We start from the raw sequence: 27579 nt of genomic DNA on the forward strand, positions 1-27579 counted from the left end.
GCAGGGTCCAGGAGGGGCCTCCCCCTGGCTGCACAGAAGCAGCTGCGCCCTCGGCCCTCCAGCTCTCGCCATTGTCTCTGCCCACAACAGGCAGATGCCGCCCCTGCCAGCACCGGGAATGGGCACTCGAGGCGCAAGTCCTCAGCTGCGTGCGACGCTAGGAGACGTCGCGCTCGCCCCGGGAATCCCACTCGGAGGGGCAGCTCCCTCGCCCTTCACCAAAGTTTCATGCAAACTAAAACCCAGATCCGGGGGTAACCGAGCCAGTCTAGGGGGGCATCTAGCGCTGGGGAGCACCGGTCCCCTCGGCCACGGTAATCAGGCGCATGTGTTTCCTAGGAGCGCCCCGCCGAGGCTGGCTACACGGAGGGAAAACGCCGAGGTGAAGGAGACCTGGCGCCAGCCGAGCATCCATCTCCCTCCCCGCGCGCCCGCCGCACTCACCTCCATCTCGGCGTCCGCGGGGCCCGCGCCCGCCGCACACGACGTGGCCGCCGGCGCCGCGCCGCCCTCGGGGCCGCCTTTGTTGCCAATGCCGCTCCCGCCGGCGCCCGCCGCCGCGGCTTTGGAAGGCGCGCTCTCGGGAGGCGGGGGCGGCGGAGGCTCGGCCGCCGACGACATGTTCCGGCTGCGTCACCCGCCGCGGCCACGGGCAGGCGCGGCGCGGAGGGAAGCGGCCTGGGCCTGCGCGGCTCTGGCGTCCGGGGCCCTCGAGGAGCGAGACCCGCCCGCAAGCTCTCACGCGCGGTGGCTCCGCCACCGACCCGAGCCGGCCCCGCCGCGGCACTCGCCCCGGAGTCCTCTTCCGCCGCACTCGGCTCCGCTCCGCTCCCCGGCGTTTACTTCGCGGCGGGAATCACGTCGACCAGGGTGGGCGGGGCCAGCGGGGTCACGGGGGTCAGGGAGGGCGGGCTGACTGAGGAGGCGGAGGGCTGAGGGAAGGGGAAAGGAAAGCGAAAGGTCCTCGGAGGCCTCCCGCGCCTTCTCCGCTCCGAAGCGGACTCTTCTCCAACCACCGGGACGGCCGCCTACGCCACCGCTCCCAACCCTCGCGAGATCGCTAGTTCCCCCTCACAGGCCGGCCCGCGACGGAGCATGCGCCGGCTCCTCCTTGTCCCCGCCTCCTCCAGGCCTCCGGCAAGCTGCGGAGGGAGGGTGGGCGGGGCCTCGAGGCAGCGCGGCGGCGTTGGTTTGCGTCTCGGCTCGTCGGCGTGACGCGAGCGGTCGGGCGGTTCCGTAACGGCTTGGCGGCTCTCGGCCCGCCCGCACGCACGCCCGCAAGCCCGCACGCCCGCACCCCCGCACGCCCGGTGGCTCCCGGCCGGGGCTGGCCTCTGCTCAGGGGGAGGGGGGCGGGGGCGTGACGCTAAGTGACGTCGGACGTCCAGGAAAACAATGACCTCGGTTGCAGATCCGTGCAGCCCCTTCCAGAGTTCGGCTTTTGTGGCCGGCAGGTAGACTCGCCACCCCTGAGAGCACGAAGGCCGCCGACGGAGACAGATGATGGCTTGTTTTTTCGGCGTGAATCAAAACAAAATGCGCATTCTTGTCGCCTTAAGAAGAACTGCTTGTCAGGGGAGGCAGAGGCGGATCTCTGAGAGCTCGAGGCCAGCCTGGTTTACAGAGTGAGTTCCAGGAAAGCCTTCGAGCTACACTGTGAGACCCTGTCTCAAAAATTAAAAAAGAAAAATTCTTAGTTGCGCAATGCTGGCAGAGAAATCCCGTCTCGAAAAATTATTGGTGTTGCTTCTGTATCTGGCCTTAGGACACATGGGGGCTCTAAGAAAGGCCTTGCTTCTGCTCCTGCATCACCTCACCATCTACTCCCAAGCGTACAAGGTCTTTGTTATCTTAATCTGTTCGTGATTTAGTGGCCTCCGACATTGAAAAAAGGAAGTCTCTTCAAGAGTTAACTAAATTATGCCTAATTTCAAATCTCTTGGAAGAGCTATGTACTAAGTTCAAATGTTTGTACTACTCTAGTAATTCTCCAGTCAAAACGCTCTGGAAAACTCGCATTGAAATACTTCTGAAAGCTGGAGTTGTAGGTCGGTTGGTGAAGTGCTTGAGCATGCGTGAGCCCTGGGTTTGAACCCCAGCCCAAACTGATTTGCCAGTGGTGAGGCATCCTCCATCTCTCCCACCTCTCCATCACCTCTTCATCCGTCTTGGTGGCACTGGGAGCTGCTGTGTGTCATGCAGTAGACCCTTTTGTCCAACAGCTTTACTTGCGAATGTTCCTTGTGTAGTGTGTTGTTGGTCAGGTTCAAGGCCTCTGGCTTTGGTACACCATCATTCCTGGGCCCTCATGAACACTCCTCTCCTATATCTTGCTGTTGCTGCAGGATCATGGAGATCCTGTGGCTATGGTTCCCCAGGACCATGGGGTGGATGTTGGGGAGTACCAACTCAAAGCCCTGGATGTGTGCCTGGGTGGTAGCTGAGTTGATCAATCTGGGCTGCTGGGGCTGTCACCCTCAGTGAGGAGCAGAGCCAGCTCTCCCATGTCCTTTGAGGGGCAGCTTTCTCAAGTAGGGGGACACAACCATCTCCTTTGAGGGGTGGGGAGGGGGCAGGGTTAGCTCTCCCCCTGCCAGTGAGGGGCTGGGAGCAGCTCAGCACAGCCATTGACTGTTTTTTTTTTTTTCTTTTTTGAGACAGGGTTTTTCTGTAGCTTTGAAGCCTGTCCTGGAACTCACTCTGTAGACCAGGCTAGCCGGCCTTGAACTCACAGAGATCCACCTGCTTCTGCCTCCCTAGTGCTGGGATTAAAGGCATGCGCCGCCACCACCACCAGGCCTACAGTCCTTGTACTTTAACACACAGTTCAACACATGGTTAAACACATGGTTCACATGGGCCATTGTGGTAACACAGGCAACAGACATCAACACAGACCCCAGCTGCATCTAAGCCACAAAGCCAGACACGGCCAGTAGCAACAGCTTGGTTCCAGTTGTCACCATGGCCCAGGTTGGTATTGCAGGCCTCTTATCAGAATGAGCCCAGCCTCAACAAACTCCAGAGAGACCTGAGTTTCAGATTACCTTGTTCCAGGAAAGACCAGAAACTGAGACTACTCTGGCACCACCCAGGAATGGACCATCCAAGGGGAAAGTACCTAACTAAAGGAAATCCTAACATTTCACCCATTATAGATAGGATCACCTGATGTCCCTTAGTCCAACACACACCCATCCCCTTTTACCAGGGCACTTCTAGACAAATGTCAGCCGATCAGGGGTACTGAATCCTTGAAATCCCTCACCCCAACATCTGCTATTTAAAAAAAAACAAAAAACACCCCAACTGAGCTCGAGGCTCTCTGATCACGCCAATGCATTGGACACACAGAGAGTTCAAGTTCAAACTTGAATAAAGGCTCATTGCTTTTACAAACAGGGTTCAGTCTCTGTGGTGGTCTTTTGAGGGTCCCCATAATGTAGGTATAACAGTCCCCGGACTCCAACAAGGCCCCAGGTAGCAGCCCAGATCCCAGGTAGCCACACAACCTTCAATGGTAACAGGAACCACAGTAGGGCCACGAACCAAGACGTGAACCCTGGCCACAGCTTGGGCCCAGACAGCTCTATGGTCCTGAGTGGCAGTGCAGCGCCCCCATCTGTAGGGCCCCTGTGGCAGCCTGACCCTCAGGTACCAATGTGGCCCAAAGTGTTAACCCAGACCCCTGGGCATCTTCACAGTCTTTGGTGGCAACAAGTTAGAGAAATCATCTCGGACCCTGGATATGGTAGGGCCACAGACATAGCCATCGGCAGCAACTCAGGACCAGATGACATCAGGTAGGAAGCTCAGGCCACCCACATCCTGTATGGCCCTGGTTGCAGCATGACCTTCGGTCACCACCATGGCCTCAGATGTCTGCCTAGACCCCGGGCATTTGCACTGCACTCAGTGGTAAGAGAAGCCATGGACATCAATGTAAGCCCTGGCTGCGGTAGGGCCGTGGACCCAGACATGGTCTTCAGCAGTAGCTAGGGACCCAGATGACACCACAGGTCCAGCAACACAGGCCACTCAGATCGGCATGACCCCAGCAGCTACACATTCCTGGGACCCCAACATGGCCACAGGTGGCAACCCCAAAATCTGGCATTGTTGTGCCTGAGTCTAAGGACCCCAATAAGACCACCATGGAGCCACACTTCCAAATGCAAAAGCAAGGTTTCGTTTATTAAGTACGGGCTAGCATGGGTCCTCTGCCTCACAGTCTGACACAACAGATGGAGGGAGAAGCACCCCGTCTACTATTGACAAAAACCGCAAAATACAAAATTCCTTATCCTATATCACAACTGGCTAAAGGTGAGGTATAGCTGAGCTGTTAGCTCCTGATATGATGTAGGTGGGTCATCTGTCTATGTGTTACTTTCATTGGTTAATAAAGAAACTGCATTGGCTTTTTTTGATAGGGCAGGATATAGATAGGTGGAGCAGACAGAACAGAATTCTGGGAGGAAGAAGGCAGTGAGGCAGTAGCCATGAAGCTCCAACTCGCGATGGAGGTAGACTAGAATCTTTCCCGTTAAGCCACCACCTCGTGATACAGATTACTAGATATGGGTTAAAACAAGATGTGAGAGTTAGCCAATAAGAGGCTAGATATAATGGGCCAGGCAGTGTTTAAATGAATAGTTTGTGTATTGTTATTTCAGGTGTAAAGCGAGCCGTGCGGGAGCCTGGCGGGACGAAAAGCAGGCCCGCTCCCCTTCTACTACACTAATAGGCTGTTAGTATCTAAGGGAGACAGCAACAGCCCCCCAGGATACGTCCTCCGGACATCTGCTGACCCTGTGCTAACCACAGGGGCAAACAGTGGCTAATCAGGTACCTACAAGGACATTTGAAAGAAGCAGATGTAAACAGATGTACCCTGGTGGGTCACACTGACCAGGGCAGACACAGTTTTAGGGAATGTTTATGGCTTTCCTGGGCTGCATTCAGCCCCCTGGTTAGGCCCTGTCTAAAATGGAGTTCTTTCTCAAAATGGAGTTTGTTTTGCTCCTTCAGGCATCCTTGTGGCCTTTGGTGGCAACATGGGCCATGGACATCAACACAGACCCCAATGGAGCAGGGACCATGGACCCAAACATGGTTCCTGGCAGCAGCCTGGGCCAGGATGTCACCATGGCCCTAGGTGGCAGTGCAGGTCTCTCAGATCAGCAGTGCTCCAGTGGCAGGGTGGCCCTTGGATACCAACATGGCCCCAGGTGGTGGCCCAGACCCTCAGTGGCAACAGGCACAGTGGATATCAACACGTACCCTGGCTGCGGTAAGACTGTGAACCTAGACATGACCCTCAGCTGCAGCTCAGGCCTAGAAGCCTCCATGGCCTCTGGTAGTTCAGGGTGGCCCCTGCAGTGGCATGGCTCTTGGGCATCAATGTGGCACCCCAGACTCTGGGTATCCTCACTTCCTTCAGTTATAATAGGAACCACAGACATCAACACAGACCACAGCTGTAGCAGGGCCATTGACCAAGACATGGTCCTTGGCAGAAGCCCAGACCCAGACGTCAACATGGTCCAATGGGCAAGCAGGTTACCCACATCAACTTGTTCCTTACTGCCTTTGCCTCTTCAGATCTGCCTCTCTTCACAGGACATGAGCCATTCTGCCCCTCTCTTCCTCCCTCCCTTCCTCCCCCGCCTCTCTCTCCCTCCCTCTCTTTCATACACCAATATATATATATAATGGTGCCAATGGTTCCTCCTCCCTGCCCAGAGCAAGCAAGTGACCCTGGGCAGGCATGTGAGTGTCCTTCATTCACTGGGCCCTAATCCTGCATTTTTAAAAAATAAATGTGTTTTAGTAGTGAAAAAATCTACTTTTTCTACTTTTATGGAGGTATAATTGACAGATGAACTAGGGGTTTAGCTCAGTGGTAGAGCACTCTTGCTGAGCATAGTCAATCCCCAGCACAGAAAGAAGGAAAATATGTTTATTCAAGGTGTATAATGTGATGTTTAGAAATGCAGATATATTGTGAAATGACTACTACAAACCTTTCACCATCATCTCTTATATTTACTGTGTATGTGAGAGAGGTATTTAAGGTCTAGTGAGGATGTAGTTTAGTGGTGCATAACTTTTCTGGCCTGTAGAAGGCCCTGGGTGAGATAATACACCAATGCAAAAATTGAGGGGCTAAGGATACGGCTTAGTTGGTAGGAGTGTTTGGTGTGAAGAGGCCCTGGGTTAAGTTCCTAGAACTGCACATAACTGCGCATGATGGCACACACCTATAATGCCAATACTTGGGAGGTATAACTGGGACAACCAGAAGTTCAAGGACGTTCTTAATTACATATCTCATTCAAGAACAGCCTAGGCTACATAAGACCATGCCTCAAATAAATAGTAGTAATAAAAGGTAAGCAATGTTTCTTTTACTGAAAATAGATTTTTTTTCATACAATATATTATAATTATTGTTTCCTCTCCCCCTGACTTTTATCAATTCTTCCCCTTCTCCTATCCCATCTGATCCACATCCTTTCTGTCTCTCAGTAGAAAACACACAGGCCTAGCAAGCACAAGGCCCTGGGTTCGGTCTTCAGCTCTTGGAAAAGACAAAAATGAATCATAATATAAGTATCTATGTTTTCCAATGGTCCCCCGCCCCAAAGGGGTCTCAATACACAGGCTGAAAACCGCTGGTTTAGAAGGCCTTGTCTCTTGCTGTCCTCTCTCCCCTTTGGATCTTACACTTTCCACCTCTCTTTGGAGTTCCCTGAGCCCTGAGGGGAGAGATTTGACGGAGACGTCCCTTTTATGGCTGTACTTAGGGATTTTCCAAAGTCTCTCATGCTTTGCACTTGTCCAGTTGCAGTCTCTGTATTTGTTCCTATCTGCTGCAAGAGGAGACTTCTCTGACAACGGCAGAGCAAGGCACTGATCTATGAATATCAGAATGCCTTTAGGAGTCATTTTATTGCTACATTCCTTTAGCAGACAGTAGTATTTGGTTTTCCTGTAGGTCCATGGACTATCTAGCTAGTCTCAGGTTCTTGGCCACCCAAGGAGTGCCAGTGGAGTCCACCTTAAATCAGATCTTGGTTGGTTCCTCCCACAAGCTTTGGGCCACTATTGTACCAGCATATCTTGAAGGCGGGACAACACTGTAGGTCAAAGGGTATAATAGCTGTGTTGTTATTTACCTTTCTCTTCTATTAGCTTGCACAGTACAGTTAACGCTGCCTGGGAGAACCAGCTTCCAGGCTGCAGAAAGGCTCAAAGGGAAAGTCCACAGTGTGGTGCAAACTAAGACATTTTATCTGAGGGGGTTAAGGAAGAAAAAAACCACTCGTACATTTTCCTGAGGGATTCCTTCTTGATTCTCTCATGTTTTTCTCGTGATGTTCTCTATTCTCTCATTCTGACTCTATCTTTCCTCTTATGTTTCCCTTTGAATTCTCTCATACCTGATGTTATCCTTCTAGCCCATTATAACTCCTTCTCTCATGGTGTTCTCATCTTTCTTTGTTCTTTACAGTGTAAATACTCACAAAATCTTTCAGACAATACAGGAGTCACACAAAAGGTCGCATTTCATTTCTTAAGTAAATGATTAAAAACAGCTCACATGCTATAAATCTAAATAACTTGTCACATAGCAAGAAAGGAGCATTTTTTTTTCTCAGCCAGCTCCCTAATTGGTGGTTTGTAGCTTGCAGCTGCAAAGAATCATTTTGTTAACTATCTAGAGAGGTAGTTCTTTTTTTAAAAAAAGATTTATTTATTTTTTTTAAAGATTTATTTATTTATTTATTATGTATACAGTATTGTCAGTATCCTGTTTGAATGTGTGCCTGTAGGCCAGAAGAGGGCACCAGATCTCCTTGCGGATGGTTGTGAGCCACCATGTGGTTGCGGGGAATTGAACTCAGGACCTTTGGAAGAGCAGGCAGTGCTTTTAACCACTGAGCCATTTCTCCAGCCCCTGAAATAACACACGTGGAGTAAGAGACAGAAGCATAAGATATTCTGGAGTCTTTGCTCTATGGCTTTGCCTGACGAGGTTTCTCATCAGTGAATTTTATTCTGTTAGGTTGACATCTTGAATATTAGTTATTATGTGCTGCTCCTTTGACAATGGTCACTGGCATATCATGAGCATTAGTCAGCAGGGGTCAAGGCACTAGGGAGGCACGTGACTTCTCCATGTTCAGTGAGCTTGTGTAGGTCGGTGTTGGCTTCAACAATAAGGCCTTTTGGAGAGCAAGCAATAGCCTTGTCAATAGCCAGTGTTGTTTGGGAGTTCCCGTACAACCCCTTTGGCCAACAACTCAATTAAATGTAACTGATTTCCAGTACTGAAAACTTCATTTGGTGATGAGAGATGTCGAGCTGGGACTCTGTCTCCCTTCTTATGTGACAATTTCATTGGAATTGATTACATATATGTATATATTATAGGAAGCATCTACTGTATTAGGTTTTCATAAACCTCTCCAATGGCCCTTAGTTTTAGATGTCCCTCCCCATGTTTCCTCCCTTGCCCCTTGTCCCACCTGCTCCCTGTTTTATCCTCCCATACATACCAGTCTCCCCACACCCCATGCATTGATGAATGTGTATTCTATTTCCTCTTCCTAAGGGGATCCATCCCTAGTCCCATAGTCCCTTATTCTATACATATATAGTGTAATCTATATATACCTATATATGTGCACATATTTATGTATATCGATATATACTCATATATAGATAGACACATACAGATTATATACATATGTGTATAGATAGGTATACGTACATATGCATATACATAATATATATAATGTCTGTGATTATTTACATTGTAGCTTCCTTATCAATGACTTAACAGCTAACATCCACATATAAGTGAATACATACCACATTTGTGTTTCTGGGTCTGAGTTACCTCACTGAAGACCCATTTTTTTCTAGCTCCATCCATTTATCTGCAAATTTCATTATTTCATTTTTTAATTGCTGAGCAATATTCGATTATGTAATTTACCACATTTTCTTTATCCATCCACCTATTGATGAACATGTAGGTTGCTTCCAATTTCTGGCCATCGTGAATAGAGCAGCAATGAACATGGTTGAACATGTGTCTGTAGTAGAATGAAGAGTTCTTTGATTATATGCCCAAGAATAGCATAGCTGAATCTTGAAGTAGATCTGTTCCCAGCTTCCTGAGGAACCACTACACTGATTTCCATAGTGGCTGTATATGTTTGTACTCCCCCATCAATGGAGGAGTGTTCCTCTTACTCCACAGCCTCGGCAATATGAGCTGTCATTTGTTTTATTGATCTTGGCCACTCTGACGGATGTAGGATAAAATCTCCAAGTATTTTGATTTACATTTCCCTGATGACTAAAGATCTTAAACATTTCTCTAAGTTTTTCTCAACCATTTGAGTTTCCTCTTGAGAATTCTCTCTTTAGATCTATACTCCATTTTTTAATTGGTAAACTTGTTTTCCTGATGTCCAGGTTTTTGAATTCTTTATATATTTTGGATATTAGCCATGTAGCAGATGTGTAGTTTGTAAAAAAAAATCTTTTCCCATTATATAGGCTGCCATTTCGAATGATGGTGTTCTTTGCTGCAGAGGATTTTTTTGGGGGGTGGGGTTCGAGACAGGGTTTCTCTGTCAGCTCCCTAATTGGTGCTAGGATTAAAGGCGTGCACCACCACCACCCGGCTGATATTTTCAGTTTCATGAGGCCCCATGTTTGAATTTTATCTTAGTGCCTATGGTATTGGTGTTCTGTTCAGAAAGTCATCTCCTGTGCCAATAAGTTCAAGACGACTCTCCACTTTCTCTACTATCATATACAGTGTATTTGGCCTTATTGTAAGTCTTTGATCCATCTGGAATTGAGTTTTGTGCAGGGTGGTAAGTATGGATCTATTTGCATTCTTCTATATGCAGCTGTCTGGTTTGACCAGCACAATTTGTTACAGATGCTGTCTGTTTTCCAGTGTATATTTCCAGCTTCTTTATTAAAAATCAGATGTCCACAGGTGTGTGCATTTATGTCTGGGTCTTTGATTGATTCCATTGATCAAACTGTTTTTATGCCAATACTGTGTGGTCTTTATTACCATTGCGTTGTAGGACAACTTGAGATCAGGAATGGTGAGGCCTCCTGTAGTTATTTCAGTGCTCAGGATTGCTTGAGCTATTCTGGGATTTTCATGTTTCTAAATGAAGCTGAAAATTGTCCTTTCAAGAATGTGAAAAGTTGTGTTGGAGCTTTGATGGTGATTGCATTGAATCTGTAGGCTTCTTTTGGTGAGATGGCCATTTTTACTATATTAAGCCTATTGATCCATGAACATGAAAGATCTTCCTGTCTTGTGATATCTTCTTCAATTTCTTTCTTCAATGTCCTAAAGTTTGTAATTGTACTAATTATACAGGTCTCCCATTTGCTTGTTTAGGGTAATCACAAGCTATTTTATATTACTTGAGGCTATGATGAAAATGTTTTGCTGATTTCTTTCTCAGTCTCTTTGTCATTTGCATATAAGGGGGCTACTGATTTCTGGGAGTTAACTTTGTATCCAGATACTTTGATAAACATGTTTATCAGCTAGTGAGTTCCCTGGTGGGATTTTTAGAGTCGCTTAAATATACTATCATATCATCTGCAAAAAAAAAATACTTTGCCTTTTTTTCCAATTTGTACCCCCTTGATCTCCTTCAGTTATTTTATTGCTGTAGCTAAGACTTTAAGTACTGTATTGAATAGGTTTGGAGAGACAAAGTGAACAACATGGTCTTGTTCCTGATTTTGGTGGAATTGCTTTGAGTTTATCTCTACTTAAGTTGATGTTGGCTATGGGCTTGCTATAAACTTCCTTTATTGTGTTGAGGCATGTCTCCTGTGCACCTAATCTCTCTGTTACTTTTATTATGGAGATATTTTTGTTGGATTTTGTCCAAGGCCTTTTCTGCATCTAATGAGATGACCATGTGGTTTTTGTTTTGTTTGTTTATATGGTGGATCACATTTATTTGTTTACCTATGTTGAACCATCTCTGCATCTCTGGGATGAAGCCTACTTGATTATAGTGGAATATATATATATATATATATATATATATATATATATATATATTTGATGTGTTCTTGGATTAGGTTTACAAGTATTTTATTAAGTATGTTTGTGTCTATGTTCAAAAGGGAAATTTGTCTGTAACTATCTTTCTTTTTTGGATCTTCACGTAGTTTAGGTATCAACTGTGACCTAGGAAAAGAGTTGGGCAGCATCGCCTCTGTTTCTATTTTGTGGGAAAATTTGAGGAGTATTGACATTACCTCTTTTAAAGTCTAGTAAAAATCTGTACTAACCATCCTGTTTTGGTTTGGGTTTTTTTTTTGCCTTGGGAAAATTTTAATTGCTGCTTCTATTTCATTAGGAACTGTGGGTATGTTTAAACTGAAGATAAGCAATTAGTTACCGATTATTAAAAAGTGTGCTAGGCATAGTGGCACAAGCCTTTAATCCCCAGCACTCAGGAGACAGAGCAGCTGGCTCTTTGTGAGTTCTAGGTCAGCCTGGTCTACTTAATGAGTTCCAGGACAGCCAGAGCTGTATAATAGAGAGAGGTTTCTAAAGCACCCAAATATAAATAAAATAAAATCTATCATCAAATTTCACATATACAGTTGAGTACTTTTAACTACAGTAACAATGATGTTCATTAGACTTCTAAATTTATTCTTCCCAAATAACTGAACTTTTGTACCATCTTAGTCAGGGTTCTATTGTTGTGAAGAGACACCATGACCGCAGCAATTCTTATTGCTTAACTCCAATGCTTAAAGGACAGCATTTAATTGGGGCTTGCGAGCAGTTTCAGAGGTGCAGTCCATTGCAGTCATGGGGGGCAGCATGGCAGCATGCAGGCAGACGGCCCTAGAAAAGTTGGGAGTTCTACCCCCAGATCCACAGCCATCTGCAAGAGAGAACATCACTGACCTGGTGTGGGCTTTTGAAACCCCAAAGCCCCCGTCTCCTGAGTGACACACAGCCTCCAAAAAGGCCACACTTTCTAATTTCTCTCGTGTAGTGTCACTCCAGAATGACCAAGCAAACAAACATATGAGCCCTTGGGGGCCGTTCCTATTCAAACCATCACACACTCTTTAACCAACATCTCTTCATTTTAAGAAATAATTTTCAGTCTTAAACATTTCTTTGCCAAAAATATTTATATGGAAGGATAAAAAGATAATGTCTAGGGTCATATCTGACATATATACTCTTGCTGAATACTGTTTATATGCTATTATATGTATATACATCTAGCTTGTATTTAGCTGGGCTTGGTGACAAATAATTTTAACCCTAGCACTTAGGAGGCAGAGGCGGGCAGGTCTCTGTGAGTTCAATGCCAACCTGGTTGACATAGGAAGTTCTAGGCCAGACAGGGCTACACAGTGAGACCCTGTCTTAAATTTTGTTTAGATTTTTTTAATGTTGCATAGTGAGAGCCTGTCTTAAATTTTGTTTAGATTTTTTTTTAGTGTTACCTTTATATAGGTTTATTTATTCATGTATTTTATGTACATGGGTGTTTTGTTTATGTGTGTGGTGGTTTCAATGAAAGTGGCCCCCATAGACTTATAGGAAATGATACTATTAGGAGGTTTATGACATTAGGAAGTGTGTCACAGGGGTGGGCTTTAATGTTTCAGAATCTCAAGCCAGGTCCAGTGTCACTCTCTCTTCCTGCTGCCTGACAGTCCGTATGTAGGACTCTTGGCTCCTTCTCTAGCACCATGTATGCTTGCACACTGCTGTGCTTCCTGCCATGATGACAATGGACTAAACCTCTGAACCATAAGCCAGCCCCATTAAATGTTTTCCTTTATAAGCGCTGCCTGTGCTCATGATGTCTCTTCACAGCAATAGAAACCCTAACTAAGACAACATGTATTTCTGCACACCAGCAGAGGGCATCAGATTCCGTGGTTGTGAGTTACCACGCAGGTGCTGGGAATTGAACTCATGACCTCTGGAAGAGGAGTCAGTGCTCTTAACCATTGAGCCATCTCCAGCTTCCTAGATTTATTTTCATTTTTATGTATGTGAGTGTTTTGCCTTCATGTATGCCTGTCCCAGGTGTATGCAATTTCTTCAAGAGCCGAAAGAGGGAGTTGTATCTCCTACAACTAGAATTACAGACAGTGGTGAGCCAACATCCAGTCAAATAAGGTGATCTGAAGGAGCATCCAATGCTCTTAACTGCTGAGCTATCTGTGGTGTGTGTGTGTGTTTAATATTCATGTTGTTAAGTAGAAAGTACATAGTCCAATATGGTGTTGGATGACTGCATACTCACCACTTGGAAGTCTGAGCAATAAGCTCTGGAATTCCAGTCCAGGCTGAGGTTATATAGAAAACTGTCTCAATTTCCCTCCTCTCCCAAACACATAGAGATAGGAATGGCAAGCAGGCAGGAAGCACATTTATTTGGTATTCATGGTATTCATTTTTTTAGTTTGAGGTAGATGTCTAGGGTCTAGAAACCATAGAATTATACATAATTGTGCGAAAGGAGAATCATGAGTTTGATAGCTAAGTTAAATAACAAATATCAAGGAAAAGTGCAAGTAAGTGAACACCACCTCCAAGCTGACAACTGTCCCTTTAGCATGTGCATTATATATGTGAGTTCTCCAAAACTATCAGCATTTGAAAGATACACTAGACTCTTGATAGAAAAAGTATGGAAAAATGGTACATAAACCAGAAAGAAAGTATGTATAAGGTCACTAATTAACCATCAGAAGCAGAGAAAATGGTTTGGAGCAAAGCATAGAGTAAGTGAGAGGAGAAAACAATAACTGTGGGAGCCTCCTTTGGTCAATAGCATAAGCGTATTTCTGGCTAACTCTTACGTCCTATACTAGCCCATCTCCATTAATCTGTGTATCGCCACGTGGCTGTGGTTTACCGGGTAAAGTTCCTGCATCTGTTTCTGGCAGGGCTACATGCTTCTCCTTGACTCCACCTTCTTTCTCCCAGCATTCAGTTTAATTTCCTCCACCTACCTAAGTTCTGCATTGCGCAGGCCTAAGACAGTTTATTAACCAATGGTATTCACAGCATACAGAGGGAAATCCCACATCAAACAAAGTGTAGAGGCAACAGGACAGACAGAGGAATTAGACACAACTAGATCATTCAGTGCAGGCTCTGGAACTTGGTGGTTGTGTTAGTTCACATTTTCTGAATCAGCTTGCTCACCTGTATCATTGTCTTATCATACTATCCCTGCTTTGCACTGAGATAATGTTCTTATAATGATGTCTGTCATGAGAATTGTGCTGGCTTTGGTGAAGCACAACTTTAATGCCCACTCAGGAGGCAGAGACAGGCAGTTGTCTGTGAGTTCAAGGCAAGTCTGGTCTACCTAGTGAGCTCTAGAATAACCAAGGTGACATAGAGAGACCCAGCCTCACAGTGCACACACATACACATGCACACACACATGCACACACACACACATGCACACACACACACATACACATGCACGCACACACACACATGCATGCACACACACACATGCACACACACACATGCACACACACATACACATACACGCACACACACACACATGCACGCACACACACATACACACATATTAAAGGGTAAAATAAGGTGCCTGATATAACAATGGCATATAGGGATCTCTGGGTTCAAGTGTTAGAAATTTTGATGCCAAGGACTCATAACCCTGCTGGGTGGTGATGGCACTCAGCAGCAGAGGTAGGCAGATCTCTGTGAGTTCGAGGCCAGTCTGGTCTACAAAGCAAGTTCCAGGACAGGTTCCAAAGCTATACAGAGAATTCCTATCTCAAACAACAACAACAACAACAAAAAAGAATATTTAGGGGCTGAAGACATGGCTCAGGGTTTAAGAGTACTGGCAGCTCTTCCAGAGGACCTGAATCCAATTCTCAGCACCCACATGGTCGTTCACAATCTGATGCTTTCTCCTGGTCTGCAGGCATACATGCAGACAAAATCTTATATACTTATTTAGTGTGTTAATATTCATGTCCCACAGTGTATGTGAAGGTCTGGATAACTTGCAGGAGTCACCTCTTTCTGTTCACCTTGTGGATGCCAGGGATCAAACTCAAGTTGTCAGGTTTAGTGACAAACACCCTTACCCAATCAGCCGTCTTTATGGCCCTCGACACACACACACACACACACACACACACACACACACACACACACACACACGGTGTGTTAGGGGGAGGTTGAGACACGGTTTCTCTGTGTAGCCCTGGCTGTCCTGGAACTTGTTTTAAAGACCAGACTGGCAGACTGGCTTTGAACTCAGAGATTCTCTTGCCTCTGCCTCCTGAGTGCTGGGATCAAAGGCGTGCACCACCATACCTAAGCTTTGCTTCCTAAGTCTTAATATGTTTTTCATTTATCTTTGGAATGTTTGGGGCTCTGGAGAAAGTAAGCAGGACTTAATGGACCAAAAATGAAAATATTTTCCCCAATGGGAAAAAAAAATCTCTGTTTAGAGGATTTGCCAGTGCGACCAGGCTCTGTTCTTGCAGTTGCCTAGTAACCAGATCCCCATAGTCCCAGCCAGGCCTCTCAGGGGTTCTCAAACATAGTCAAGGATTATAAACTAAATAAGAAAGTGAGATTTCCATAACTGTGTACAAAATTATTGACAAATTAATATTAAGGAAGTTGGTTTCTGTCTTTCATTAACTTGTTGGTTGCAGAATGCTCTTCTTCAGATGGGGCTGCACATGCTGGCAGTGAATGGCATGCTGATCTGAGAGGCCCGGGGCTACATCTCATGGCTGCTTCAAGTACATGACTGAGGGTCTGGACCAGGGTCTTTCTGTTCCTGTCCCTGCTGATGGCTCCTCAGAAGAGAACCCTTCCCTTCCATCTCAGTGTTCCCTGTGGTCTACCTGCTGTCTCCACCACACGGAAATCCCTGGCACAGGTTACTAGTGACCTGTCTTTCCAATCACATTTCCAAGGAGCCTAGAGTTCAGGATGTGGGTTCTGGGACAGAGATCACTTGTTCTCCAATGACACACGCTTGTCTGTGTAGAAGGAGAGAGGTCTGGGATTTGCTCCCAAGTGTCATAGGTAGAGATGAAACACAGTGGCTGTGAGCTGAGAGTCAAGCTGGGTGATGGAGTCATGGGGATTCATTGTTTGTCATGGCTGTTTTATGTCTGAACGCAGAGTGCACGGGTTCACATCTAGATGCCTTCTCTCTGTGATCTGCAGGTATTAACAGTTAGTTGCCTTCTTAGTTCTTTAAAAATGTCTTTAAGTAGAAAGATTTGTTGTAAGGAACTAGGAGTGTAAGTCATGGGGATTTTGCAAGGTATTTGGCACATAGGAGATGTTCCCTCTGATGGACAGTCAGCTGACTGACCACTCCTTGTAGCACAGCTAATCAAAATCCAGAGACAGGTATTGGGGTTCAAACTGAAGATCAGAAGAGCAAAGCAACCAAGTCACTAGAGAGTTCTTACCTTACCAGGGCTCAGACAAACAAAGGAGTGATCCTGTCCTGTGACTGCAGACTGCGGTGCTCTCCACCAAACCTCAGACTGCACTGAGCTCCTGTCTCCTCCTGCCTTATATTCCTCTCTCTGCCCAGCCATATCACTCCTGGCCTCTACTGGCTTACCTCTGCAATCTGATCTTCAGGGAAGTTTTATTTATTAAAATACAAATAAAATATCACTACATTTCTCCTTTTTCTAATATAAAAAGGTTATAACTAATATAAAAAACAATATACAATAAGTACAATAACTATATACAATATATGCAGCCAATAAGTACATCAACAATGTCTCATCCATTTGCATTTGAAAAATTCAGAGAAATGCTTCATTATCTATCCTACCTTGGTGAGTCAAAAGTCTTGTGTGTATAATTCCTATCATAACTTGCATTATCATCTAAAACTATCTTTTGATATCTCTCAACCTTATACATTTTGCACTTCTTTAGTGAATTTCCTTTCTGAGTCTTGTAAACAAGGAAAATTATAGCCATTTAGTTTTCAACTACCTCAGAGACCTGAGAAAGAAATAATATTAACTGAATAAGCAGGAAGTGCAAGCAAGCCACTTCTAAAACATGTGAGAAATAATAGAAACTGCTTTTGCCTGGTGATCTTGTCTGCTTCCAATTTCCAGGAGAATCTATATATGTTTTTCTTTGGGTTTACCTTATTATTTAGCTTCTCTAGGATCACGAACTATAGGCTCAATGTCCTTTATTTATGGCTAGAGTCCACTAATGAGTGAGTACATACCATATTCGTATTTTTGGGTATGGGTTATCTCACCCAGGATAGTGTTTTCTATTTCTATTTGCATGCAAAATTCAAGAGTTCATTTTTTTTTACCACTCTAATGTGTGTATGTGTCACACTTTCTTTATCCATTCTTCCGTTGTGGGGCATCTAGGGTGTTTCCGGGTTCTGGCTATTACAAATAATGCTGCTATGAACATAGTTGAACAAATGCTTTTATAGTATGGCAAAAGTTGAGAGCATGAGGGTGGGGGTGGGGTGGAGGGAAGGGGAGAGGGGGAGAGAGAAGGGAGAAGGGGAGGATTGGGGAGAGCTTGGGGGAGTGGGATGGTTGAGATGGAAGAAGGGCAGATATGGGAGCAGGGAAGAAGATATCTTAATTAAGGGAGCCATTTTAAGGTTGGCAAGAGACTTATCTCTAGAGGGGTTCCCAGGTGTCCATGGGGATGTGTAGACGGAGCTGTGGGCAGGCCTGCTTTTTGTCCCACACAGCTAACTTTACACCCGAAATAACAGCACACAAATTGTATTCATTTAAACACTACCTGGCCCATTAGTTTCAGCCTCTTTCTGGCTTACTCTTACATATTTGTTTAACCCATATCTAGTAATCTGTGTAGCACCACGAGGTGGTGGCCTTTCCAGGAAGATTTTAGCCTACGTCCGTCTTGGGTCAGAGCTTCATCGTGTCTGCTCTGGAGAGGAGAGGCCTAGCATTTGCCTCGCTTCCCTTCTTCCCAGCATTGTGTTCTGTCTACTCCACCCACCTAAGGGCTGGCCTATCAAATGTGCCAAGGCAGTTTCTTTATTAACCAATGAAATCAACACAAAAAAGAAGACCCTGCCACATCAGGGATGTCCCCAGCTAGGTTCTTGGGCAGTAGAGGAGAGGGTGCCTGAACTGGCCTTGTCCCATAGTCACACTGATGAATATCTTGAATATTACCATAGAACCTTCATCTGGCAACAGATGGAGATAGAGACAGAGACCCACATGGGAGTACTGGATTGAGCTCCCAAGGTCCAGTTGAAGAGCAGAAGGAGGGAGAAGATGAGCAAGGAAGTCAGGACCGCCCACAGAGACACCCACAGAGACAGTGTTCCTGATCTAATAGGAGCTCATTAAAGTCAGCTGGACTGGGACTGAACGAGCATGGGATCAAACCAGACATTGGTTGACAATGGGGGCTGACTGAGAAACCAATGATAATGGCACTGGGATTTGTCTCTACTACATGTACTGGCTTTTTTGGGATCCTAGTCTGTTTGGATGCATACCTTCCTAGGCCTGGATGGAGGGGGGATGGCCTTGGACTTCCCACAGGGCAGGGTACCCTGCCTTCTCTTAGGACTGAAGAGGGAGGGGGAGAGTGAATGGAGGAGTGGGAGGAGGAGAGGAAGTGGAAATTTTGAATGGTATTATTTATAAAGCAATAAAAAAAACCCCAGAAACAGTTATCTGCCTGGACGGTCATCCCAAGTTCCTCTGCAACGTTGGGGCATCCATCTTCAGCTTAAAGGTCTAGAATATTTGACAGAATTTTTTATGAAGCAGGATATTTTAAGGACTGTTCTGCCTTGTCTTGACAAGATTTGGCAGTCACTCTCTTTTGTGTCCTGCTTGTCCAATTAGGACAGCATATGGCCAGCAGTTGAGGCAATGGCATTTTCTTGCTCAGTGGCTTACTTTTGATTGAAAGAAAGTAAACTTTGTATGGAGTTTCTTCATTGTCCATCATCTTCTCTGAAGTAGATTGGTTCTGCTTTTAAAAAGCAAATACTAGTTTTAAGTATTTAACATTGGGTTGGAATTTTGTATATTGTATACAAATTTTGAATATTGATACACATTTAAGATTAGTCTTGTTAAAGCAAATTGCACTTACATTTCTAATCTGTTCAAGGTATTTTACCTATTCATGTCATTTAACAATGTAAAGCAAATTTCTAATTTGTGAAAGTTATTATTACCAACTGTTTAGGAAAAAAGGAAATGCAGATTAGTAACTAATCACCTGTGAGAATTAAACTTGTAGTCATATTTGCTATGTTTTCAAGGTCAAACAGAATTATTTTAAATAGACATGTTGTCTTCAAACACTTCAGAGATGTACAGAATGTGACATTTAAGATGTTTTAATAACATGTCATAGAGATATTCAAATTTAGAAGAGGAACTTAAAGGAGAACCAATTTTAGCATTGTATTATATAGGATTAGTGAAGAACAGCCTAAAGTTTTCAAACAACTAACCTTAATTTATCCAGTAACCTTACAGCTACTGCCAAATGACAGATGCTCTGAAAGAGATCATTGGACTTGGGTGCAAATGTTAGATTTAGGGAGATTTGAAGAAGTGATAGTCACATATGGCATGCACTCACCTTTTGTGAAGTAGATGTTAAAGTCATGGTCAGTTTGTAATAGAATTATCTCTAAAGACTGGATAGACTTGGTTAAAGCTGTTTAGAGCCTGTTCCACAATTACAATGGAATATGTGGTTCAGAGAAGAGGCTAAGACTATCGAACAATGGAGTAAAGGTAAAGATGTGGAAATCTCCCAAGATCAACTTCTTAGAGAAGGAGATTATGCTACTATAGAAAGACAATCTATATATGATGACCACACCCCAGGTTTATGCCATGCAGCAACTTTGAGTGCTTGGAACAGAATTGGAGAAGTAGAAAAGAAAATTGAGTCATTTAATAAAGTTATACAGGGCCCAAAGGAAACCTTCACAGATTTCTTACAAAGATTGACTTGACAGGTAAATAGAAGGATACCACATTCAGAAACTAGACAAATAATAATTGAATCTCTGGCTTTTGAAAATGCTAATTCTCAATGCAAAAGAATAATTAAGTCTTTAAAGGCAGGGCCAGCACCCTTGAAGGAATGGATCCAAGATACTCTCTACATTGAATCTCATGACTATGATGTTGCTTGGATAGGAGAGGTGATTTCCAAAGGTTTAGGAAAAATTGAAATTAAGTGTTATAATTATGGCAAACAAGGTCAGTTTAAAGGGGATTGTAAGCAGGGCATTCCTAGAAACAATGGTTTGTCTAAGAATAATCCATTCAGAACACCCTTCCCTTCTGAATTATGCAGAAGTTGTGACAAAGGCAGGCATTGGACTAATGAATGCGGGCCAACAGGTGATATTTAAGGTAACCCTGTGCAGTTGAGAAACTCCTTGAGGTGCCATTCACAGGCTCCTAAGCCAAATCTGGTAAAGTCATTTCTTGTTATTGTAGAGGAAACTCCTTCCTAGAACAATTAAAGCTTACATTAGTTATAAGAAATCATATTACTATAAATAATAGAACATTTATAAAAATGAGAGCAAAAAATTTAGGAGAAACCATAAAGCAAGTATTTTGGCAAACTATAAGTGAACAAAGACCAAAATTAAACATATGATTAAATGACATTGTCATTGAAGGTCCAGTAGACACAAGTGCAGATGCAACAATAATCTCACCAAAACCTTGGCATCCAAATTTGGTCTCTTCAGGAGGTAAATGTTCAGCTGTTAGGATTAGAACTTTATCTCAGGTAAAAGAGAGCATGAGGCCGGGCCGTGGTGGCTCACGCCTTTAATCCCAGCACTTGGGAGGCAGAGGCAGGCGGATCTCTGTGAGTTCGAGACCAGCCTGGTCTACAAGAGCTAGTTCCAGGACAGGCTCCAAAACCACAGAGAAACCCTGTCTCGAAAAACCAAAAAGAGAGAGAGAGAGAGAGAGAGAGAGAGAGAGAGAGAGAGAGAGAGAGAGCATGAGATGGGTCAAATGCATAGGACTAGAAGGACAAAGAGGAATATTATAACCATATGTGTCTAAGCAATGAATTTGTGGAGACATGATTTGTTACAACAATAGAATGCTCAGATTAACATTCCCCTAATCTTAGAAACAAATCATAAACTAACGTATGTTTCTGGAAAAAATATTATTATAAAGAACAGGCATGGACCATTCAGGTTGTACAAGAACAAGTCACAACAGTTGCTAATTTTCCAAAGGCACTAACAGCCCTACCTTTAAAATGGTTTACACACAAACCTGTATGGGTTGCATAATGGTTTTTAACAGTATGGAAACTGCAGGCTTTAGAGCATCTGGTATAAGAGCAACTAAATGCTAAGTGTATTTAAAATTCAACTAGCCCTTGTAATTCTCCTGTATTCGTTATTGAAAAAAACTGTGGAAAAATGGAGAATGCTAACAGATCTAAGAACTGTTAATAAGTTGAATCAGCCAATGGACTCTCTACAATCTGGAATTCCTTTGTCTTCCCTCTTGCCTAAAGGATGGCCCCTTATAGTTATTGATTTAAAAGATTGTTTCTTCACTATAATTTTACAAGAAAAAGACAGAGAAAAAGTTTGCCTTCACTGCCTACTTATAATAATTCTCAGCCTGCTAAGAGGTATCAATGGGAGATTCTCCCACAGGGAATGTTAAATAGCTCCACCCTGTGCCAATATCTTGTATGGCAGCCATTGGAAATGAACGATACATAAGCAATATCCTAAATCTATAGTTTACCAGTACATGAATGACATCTTGCTATCTGATTCAAATGTAGATATTTTAGAAAAAAATGTTTAAAGAAGTAAAGAAAAGAATATTTTGCCTTGTTGGGGATTACAAATTTCTCCTGAAAAAAATACAGCAGAGATTGTTAATTATTTAGGCTATAAAATAGGTTTACAAAAAATTAGACCCCAAAAGGTGCAAATCAGAGGGGATCAATACAGACTGTTGATGACTTTCTAAGATTGCTAGGAGACATTTCCTGTCTATACACTATTGGGATAAAACCTGATGCACTGATTAATTTAAACAAAACCTTGGGTTGTGACAAGGACTTAAATAGTTCCAGGGAACATTCAGATGAATCCGAAAGAGAATTAGCTTCGGTAGAGATAAATTACAGAGGCACAGGTGGATTGTGTGGATCCAGAGCCTAACTGCATTCTGGTCATATTAGCCTCCAAGCATTCCCTTACAGAAGTTTTAATGCAGAGGGAAGATATTATTTTAGAATGGACTATTTTACCACATAAACTGAGTAAAAAATTAAAAACATGTGTGGAAAGGTCTCAGTTAATTCTAAAATGAAAATTGAGACTTCATCAATTAGCAGGATTACACAGAACAGAAATTGTATTACCTTTTAATAATGATGAAATTGACAAATTATGGGAAGAAAGAGAACCCTGACAAAGAGCTTGTGGTAATTTTTTGGGAGAGATTGACAACTATCCTAAAAACAAGAGAATTCAACTTATAAAGAGAACTAACTGGATTCTTCCTTGCAGTGTACAGGACACACCAATTAACTGGAGTCCTTACATTCTATACTGATGCAAATAAATCAGGAAAGACAGGATATAATTTGGAAAATTTAAGTAAAGTGAATCAAATCCCTTTTGATTCTGTCCAAAAGTCAGAATTATATGCTATTCTCACATCTGATCCCATATGGGTCTGCCAGGGCCTCTAGCACAAGGTAATACAGAAAGCAATCAATTATTGATCGGAAATGTGCTGAAGACCTTGGAATTTTATTTTAAAAAATATGTCAATAGCAAAGATTTAAAAAAGAAACTTTTGCATCATGTGGTAACAAGCCAAGAAAATTATAATGGGGCTCCGGGTCCCCTTGACCCTGCTCTGGGCTCCCACCCTGGCAGTCTCTCTGGACCTGCCGCCCGGGCCTGCCTCAGCCCCACATGGAGCAGCCTCGGCATGTGAGGGTCAGTGCTTATGATTCTCAATGGAGAGTGAGAGCATCATGATGAGAACCAGCCCCCCCCCCCCCGGTGGCCACTGATTCTCAAAAGTTGGAGGCTGCCCCTTCCTGTTCAAAATGTCCCAGGCAAAACATCAGAGGAAGAAGCAAAGAGACCCCCTGCCCAGCAGGAGCCTACTCAAGCACAGGCCTCCCAGGAGGTGGCAGAGTCCAGTTCCTATAAGTTTCCAGCTGGAATCAAGATTATCAAGCACCCACTGCGCCCAACACACAAGTGGTGGCCATCCCCAACAATGCCGGCATCCAGCATCATCACAGCACTAACTGCCAAAGGGAAAGAAAGCGGCAGCAGTGGACCCAACAGGTTTATCCTCATCAGCTCTGGGGGAACCTCATCTCACCCTCCTGGTCCCTCCCTAGTCTCAAGCCCAAACCAGCAATGATTTTAAGGGGACAGAAGCGATCACTGAGATACTGGGACCAAAGCCAGCACCTAAGGGTGTGCCTGTTCCCAAGCCACCTGAGGCCCTTCTAAGGCGAAGACAGGAAAGAGTGCTAGTGGCCAAGCAGCAGGCTGCATGCTTGGGAAGATGGGTTCTGACAGGCTGGGACCCCACAGCATCAAGCAGGAGATGGAAGAGAAGGAGAATTGTCACCTGGAGCAGAATCAGGTTAAGGTTGAGGAGCCCTCGGGAGCATCTACATCTTGGCAGGACTCTTTCTGAGAGGCCACCCTACTCTTACATGACCATGCTACAATTTGCCATCAACAATACCACTTGTTTTAGGGGAAATGGTTTTTGCTGACCTTGAATTTGCCCATATAACCAAGGATGACTTTGAACTCCTGATCTTCCAACCGCTGTCTTATACCTAGGTTTTGGGTGTGTACCACCATGCCCAGCCAAGAATGGTTTTTAGTAGCAAAGAGTGTAGCCCAGGATATAAACCCAGCACCACAGAGTGCATTCAAGGCCACCTCATCCCCATTCATGAAACCCACACAATGCTCTTTTTCATTCTGCTTTTGTTTGGCCTAGAACCCTTCTGGCCATTTCAGAGCATCTAATGCATACTTCTGTGTGACTGACGGCAGCTTCATGAAGCTCTCTGTCCATTTGTCATTAGCTGAGAGTGTGGAGTTAAGATGCTCCTTCAGGTTTTCATCTGTCAGTTGAGGTAAGCTTGATTGGCAAACAAATCTTGTTGGCACACAGTGGGCAAGACAGTTGTCTGCCAGGACGAGGATCTGAGGGACACTTCAGTAGACAGTACTGGAGCTGTGTGAGCAGGGTCCCTGTCCTGACAGCATTTTCTCTTACTGCAATATTTGCTGTCTTCTCCCAAAGGACAACCCCGTTCTGACCGAGGATCAGCACTTCCCCCAGCGGCGACTCTCCCACAAGGCCAGGCAGGAGACCAACATGTTTGCCCCAACTACATAGCTGGCATGTCTCCCTTTGTGGAAAATAACATCTTCAGCCTCTCAGCGACCCTGCAGGTCCAGGACAGCTCTTTAGGAGCTGGGCAGAGATGCTTAAACCCCAATACTTCCAGAAAGAAGTTTGTAAAGAAAAGGTGACGTTGCAAGCCCCGCAGGCAAAGCAGATTGCAGATGGATGCTGAGGAGGCCTGGAGTACCATCCCCAGTATCTGCTGCAAACATGCTACACAGAAGCAGTCCTGGCTTTTCTGGACTGGCTGAGACTTTGTGCTGTGTGGAATTGCAGTGTAATGTGGCTGCCCTGTCTGTCAGCATCCAGAGCCCGGATTCAGACGCGGCCATGGAAAGGGAGCTTGAAGCAGAAAGAAGGGTTCCCTGGAGCAAACACCGAGCCTTAAGTTCAAAGGAAGAAATATCCAGATGGTAATCTTTTTTTCTAACAAATTTGATGACCAGCTCAGGTGCATTTAAATTCTTGTATCTTTGGTGGACATGGATGCTAACATGACATATGCCTGAGAACCAACTATATAGTTTATTTTTGTCAGAAATTAAGAGTATTCTACAATAAAGTTAATTTTTTTTAAACTTTCTTTTCCCAAAATAAGAAAGTCCAGTCATCCAGGAAACTCAGTCTAGTAAATCTCCATTGCAGCCTTTTATTTGGGTCCACGTTTGACTAACATTTGGTGTCTTTTTACATACAGCTGTAAAGTATGCGTCTTCCAGGGAAAAAGTGGTCATTTACATAACTACAGTGTATTAATCAAATTCAAGAAAATTCCTTCTATTGAATATTTACTTGGTCAAGGAGGTTCATTTACATCAGTTGCTTATTGTTTTTACAGCTGCCTAGTACTCCATCATGAAAGTTACCAAGTAGTTCAGGGCATGGAGGAAATGATATCAATGTTGGGCTTCAGGTGACTTGACCAGATTGTCATTGTTAGTATCCAGACACACCCTGGAGCAGGCCATGTCCTGCACCCCGCATCGCACTTGCCTGCATAGCAGACAGTACCCTGTCCCTGTAAGACACAAGCTCTGCCCACCCCTTCTCTCCTCCTTCTGGTAATTCTCTCTCCATCTCTCTCTCCTCTGTCTCTCCCATTCTCTCCACTGTAGTAATAAGAAGCGGCGGCGGGGCTGCGTCCCCAACACCCCAGCCGCCTGCTTGGCTAGCTTTTGCCCCGAAATAACAACACACAAACTGTATTCATTTAATCACTGCTTGGCCCATTTCTACTAGGCTAATTCTCACATATTAATTTAGCCCATTTCTAATCATCTGTGTAGCGTCCCAAGGTGCGCTTACTGGGAAGACTCCAGCCTCTGTCCATCCTGGGTCAGAGCTTCATAGTGTGCGTCTGCCTGGGAGCTGGGCATGGCGTCTCTGCTCTGAGGCGTCTGCTCTCGAGAGGAGAGCTGTCGAGTCTGACCTCACTTCCTCTTCCTTCCGGCATTCTGTTCTGTTTACTCCACCTACCTATGTCCTAACCAATAAAATGGGCCAAGGCAGTTCCTTTATTAGCCAATGACCTTCCTCCATCATTTCTGCCGGGAGGAAGAGGAAGTGAGCTCAGACTCGACAGCTCTCCTCTCAGGAGCACACGCTTCAGAGAGACGCCATGCTCCCCGCTCCAAGGAAGATGCACACTATGAAGCTCCGACCCAGGATGGACTTAGGCTAGAATCTTCCCGGTAAGACCGGTGCTATACAGATGATAAGAAATGGGCTAGTCCAGGTGTGAGAGTTAGCCTAGAAGAGGCTAGGTAGAAATGAGCCAAGCAGTGTTTAAATGAATACAGTTTGTGTGTTGTTATTTCGGGGCAAAAGCTAGCCGAGCAGGCGGCTGGGGTGTTGGGGACGCAGCCCTGCCGCGCCCTTATTACTACACTCCACCCTTTCCATTCCCTTTATCTCTGTCTACATGCTGTATTCTGTCACCGCTGTGGTCCTCACCTGCCATGGGACCTCCCAAGGTCCCAACTCACACTGCATAATAAGAACGAGATGTAAGCTCAGTCTGTACGTGCGTCTAAACAGTGTTTGCACTTGCGGGAATGCACTTGTGAGAATAAGATGAATGCTGGGCCCATAGGGGCCGGCTGAGGGGCTGATACCCACCAGAAGCCTAGCATGCTGGAGGAAGCAGAGGCTAGAACCCGGGCACATCACACCCTGCTTCCCCATTTCACCTCATTCCTCTGAGATACAGAAAAATAAGGCAACATTGTATTAATAGTTTCACGTTGTCTTACAATTTCATTGTATTTACGTTTAATAAATAGTCAGGGCAGTGTTGGCTCACTCCTTAATTCCAGCACTGAGGAGGCAGAGGCAGGTGGATCTCTCTAAGTTCAAGGCCAGCCCAATACACAGAACAAGTTCCAGGACAGCCAGGGCTACACAGGGAAATCCTGTCTTAAAAAAAAAAGAAGAAGAAGAAGAAGAAGGAAAAGGGTAGCTGGAAGATAGCTCAGCAGGTTAGAGCACAGGCTAGGTCACTCAGGAGGCAGAGGCAGCCAGGGCTACATAGAGAAATCCTACCTCAAAAACAGCACTGGTTGCTCATTCAGAGGATTCCTAGCACCAGCACTGGGCTCACAACAATCTACCTATAGGGCCCAGTCATGATAAGTTCAGCAGAGTTTACCATAAGGCAATACTTGGTTCTAAGAAGGGACCATCGAGAAAATACCTAACACTCCAAAGTCCAGCACTCACTCATCCCCTGTGTATGTGGATGGAAGGTGTACTCCAAGGCCAAAGTATTTCATGGCTGGTATAAGTGTTGAAACTTCTGTCATCAGTTGTGGCTTGAATCTGAAATGCCAGTTTTGAATGTTTGCTTCCTCGCTGGTGGTGCTGTTTTTGGGAACCTGTGGAGCCTGCAGGAAATAGAGCCTCACTGGTAGAAGCAACAAAGGCAAGGGCTTTGGGGGTTACACCTGCCGCGGGCTCCTGCCCTGAACTCTGGGGTCTCCACCACGTGTGTCTCATGCCATCAACTGAGCTGCCCTACCATGC

General features: G+C 44.8%; 1 protein-coding gene and 1 pseudogene across 1 annotated transcript in view; one reads left to right on the forward strand and one right to left on the reverse strand.

The window, feature by feature from the left end:
* The window catches only part of Smarca5 (SNF2 related chromatin remodeling ATPase 5), a 37610-nt gene extending 36856 nt beyond the window's left edge, over nucleotides 1-754 (reverse strand). The window contains exon 1 of the mRNA XM_075976546.1: nucleotides 445-754. Within this exon, the coding sequence (XP_075832661.1) occupies nucleotides 445-621 (177 nt within the window). The 5' untranslated portion in view covers nucleotides 622-754. The remainder of the gene's footprint in view (nucleotides 1-444) is intronic.
* A 4310-nt stretch (nucleotides 755-5064) lies between these two features.
* On the forward strand, nucleotides 5065-23911 carry LOC142853071 (forkhead box protein M1 pseudogene; annotated as a pseudogene).
* Nucleotides 23912-27579: the final 3668 nt, after the last annotated feature.

The sequence above is a fragment of the Microtus pennsylvanicus genome, chromosome 6, assembly GCF_037038515.1.
Source record: "Microtus pennsylvanicus isolate mMicPen1 chromosome 6, mMicPen1.hap1, whole genome shotgun sequence".
Classification (NCBI taxonomy): Eukaryota; Metazoa; Chordata; class Mammalia; order Rodentia; family Cricetidae; genus Microtus; species Microtus pennsylvanicus.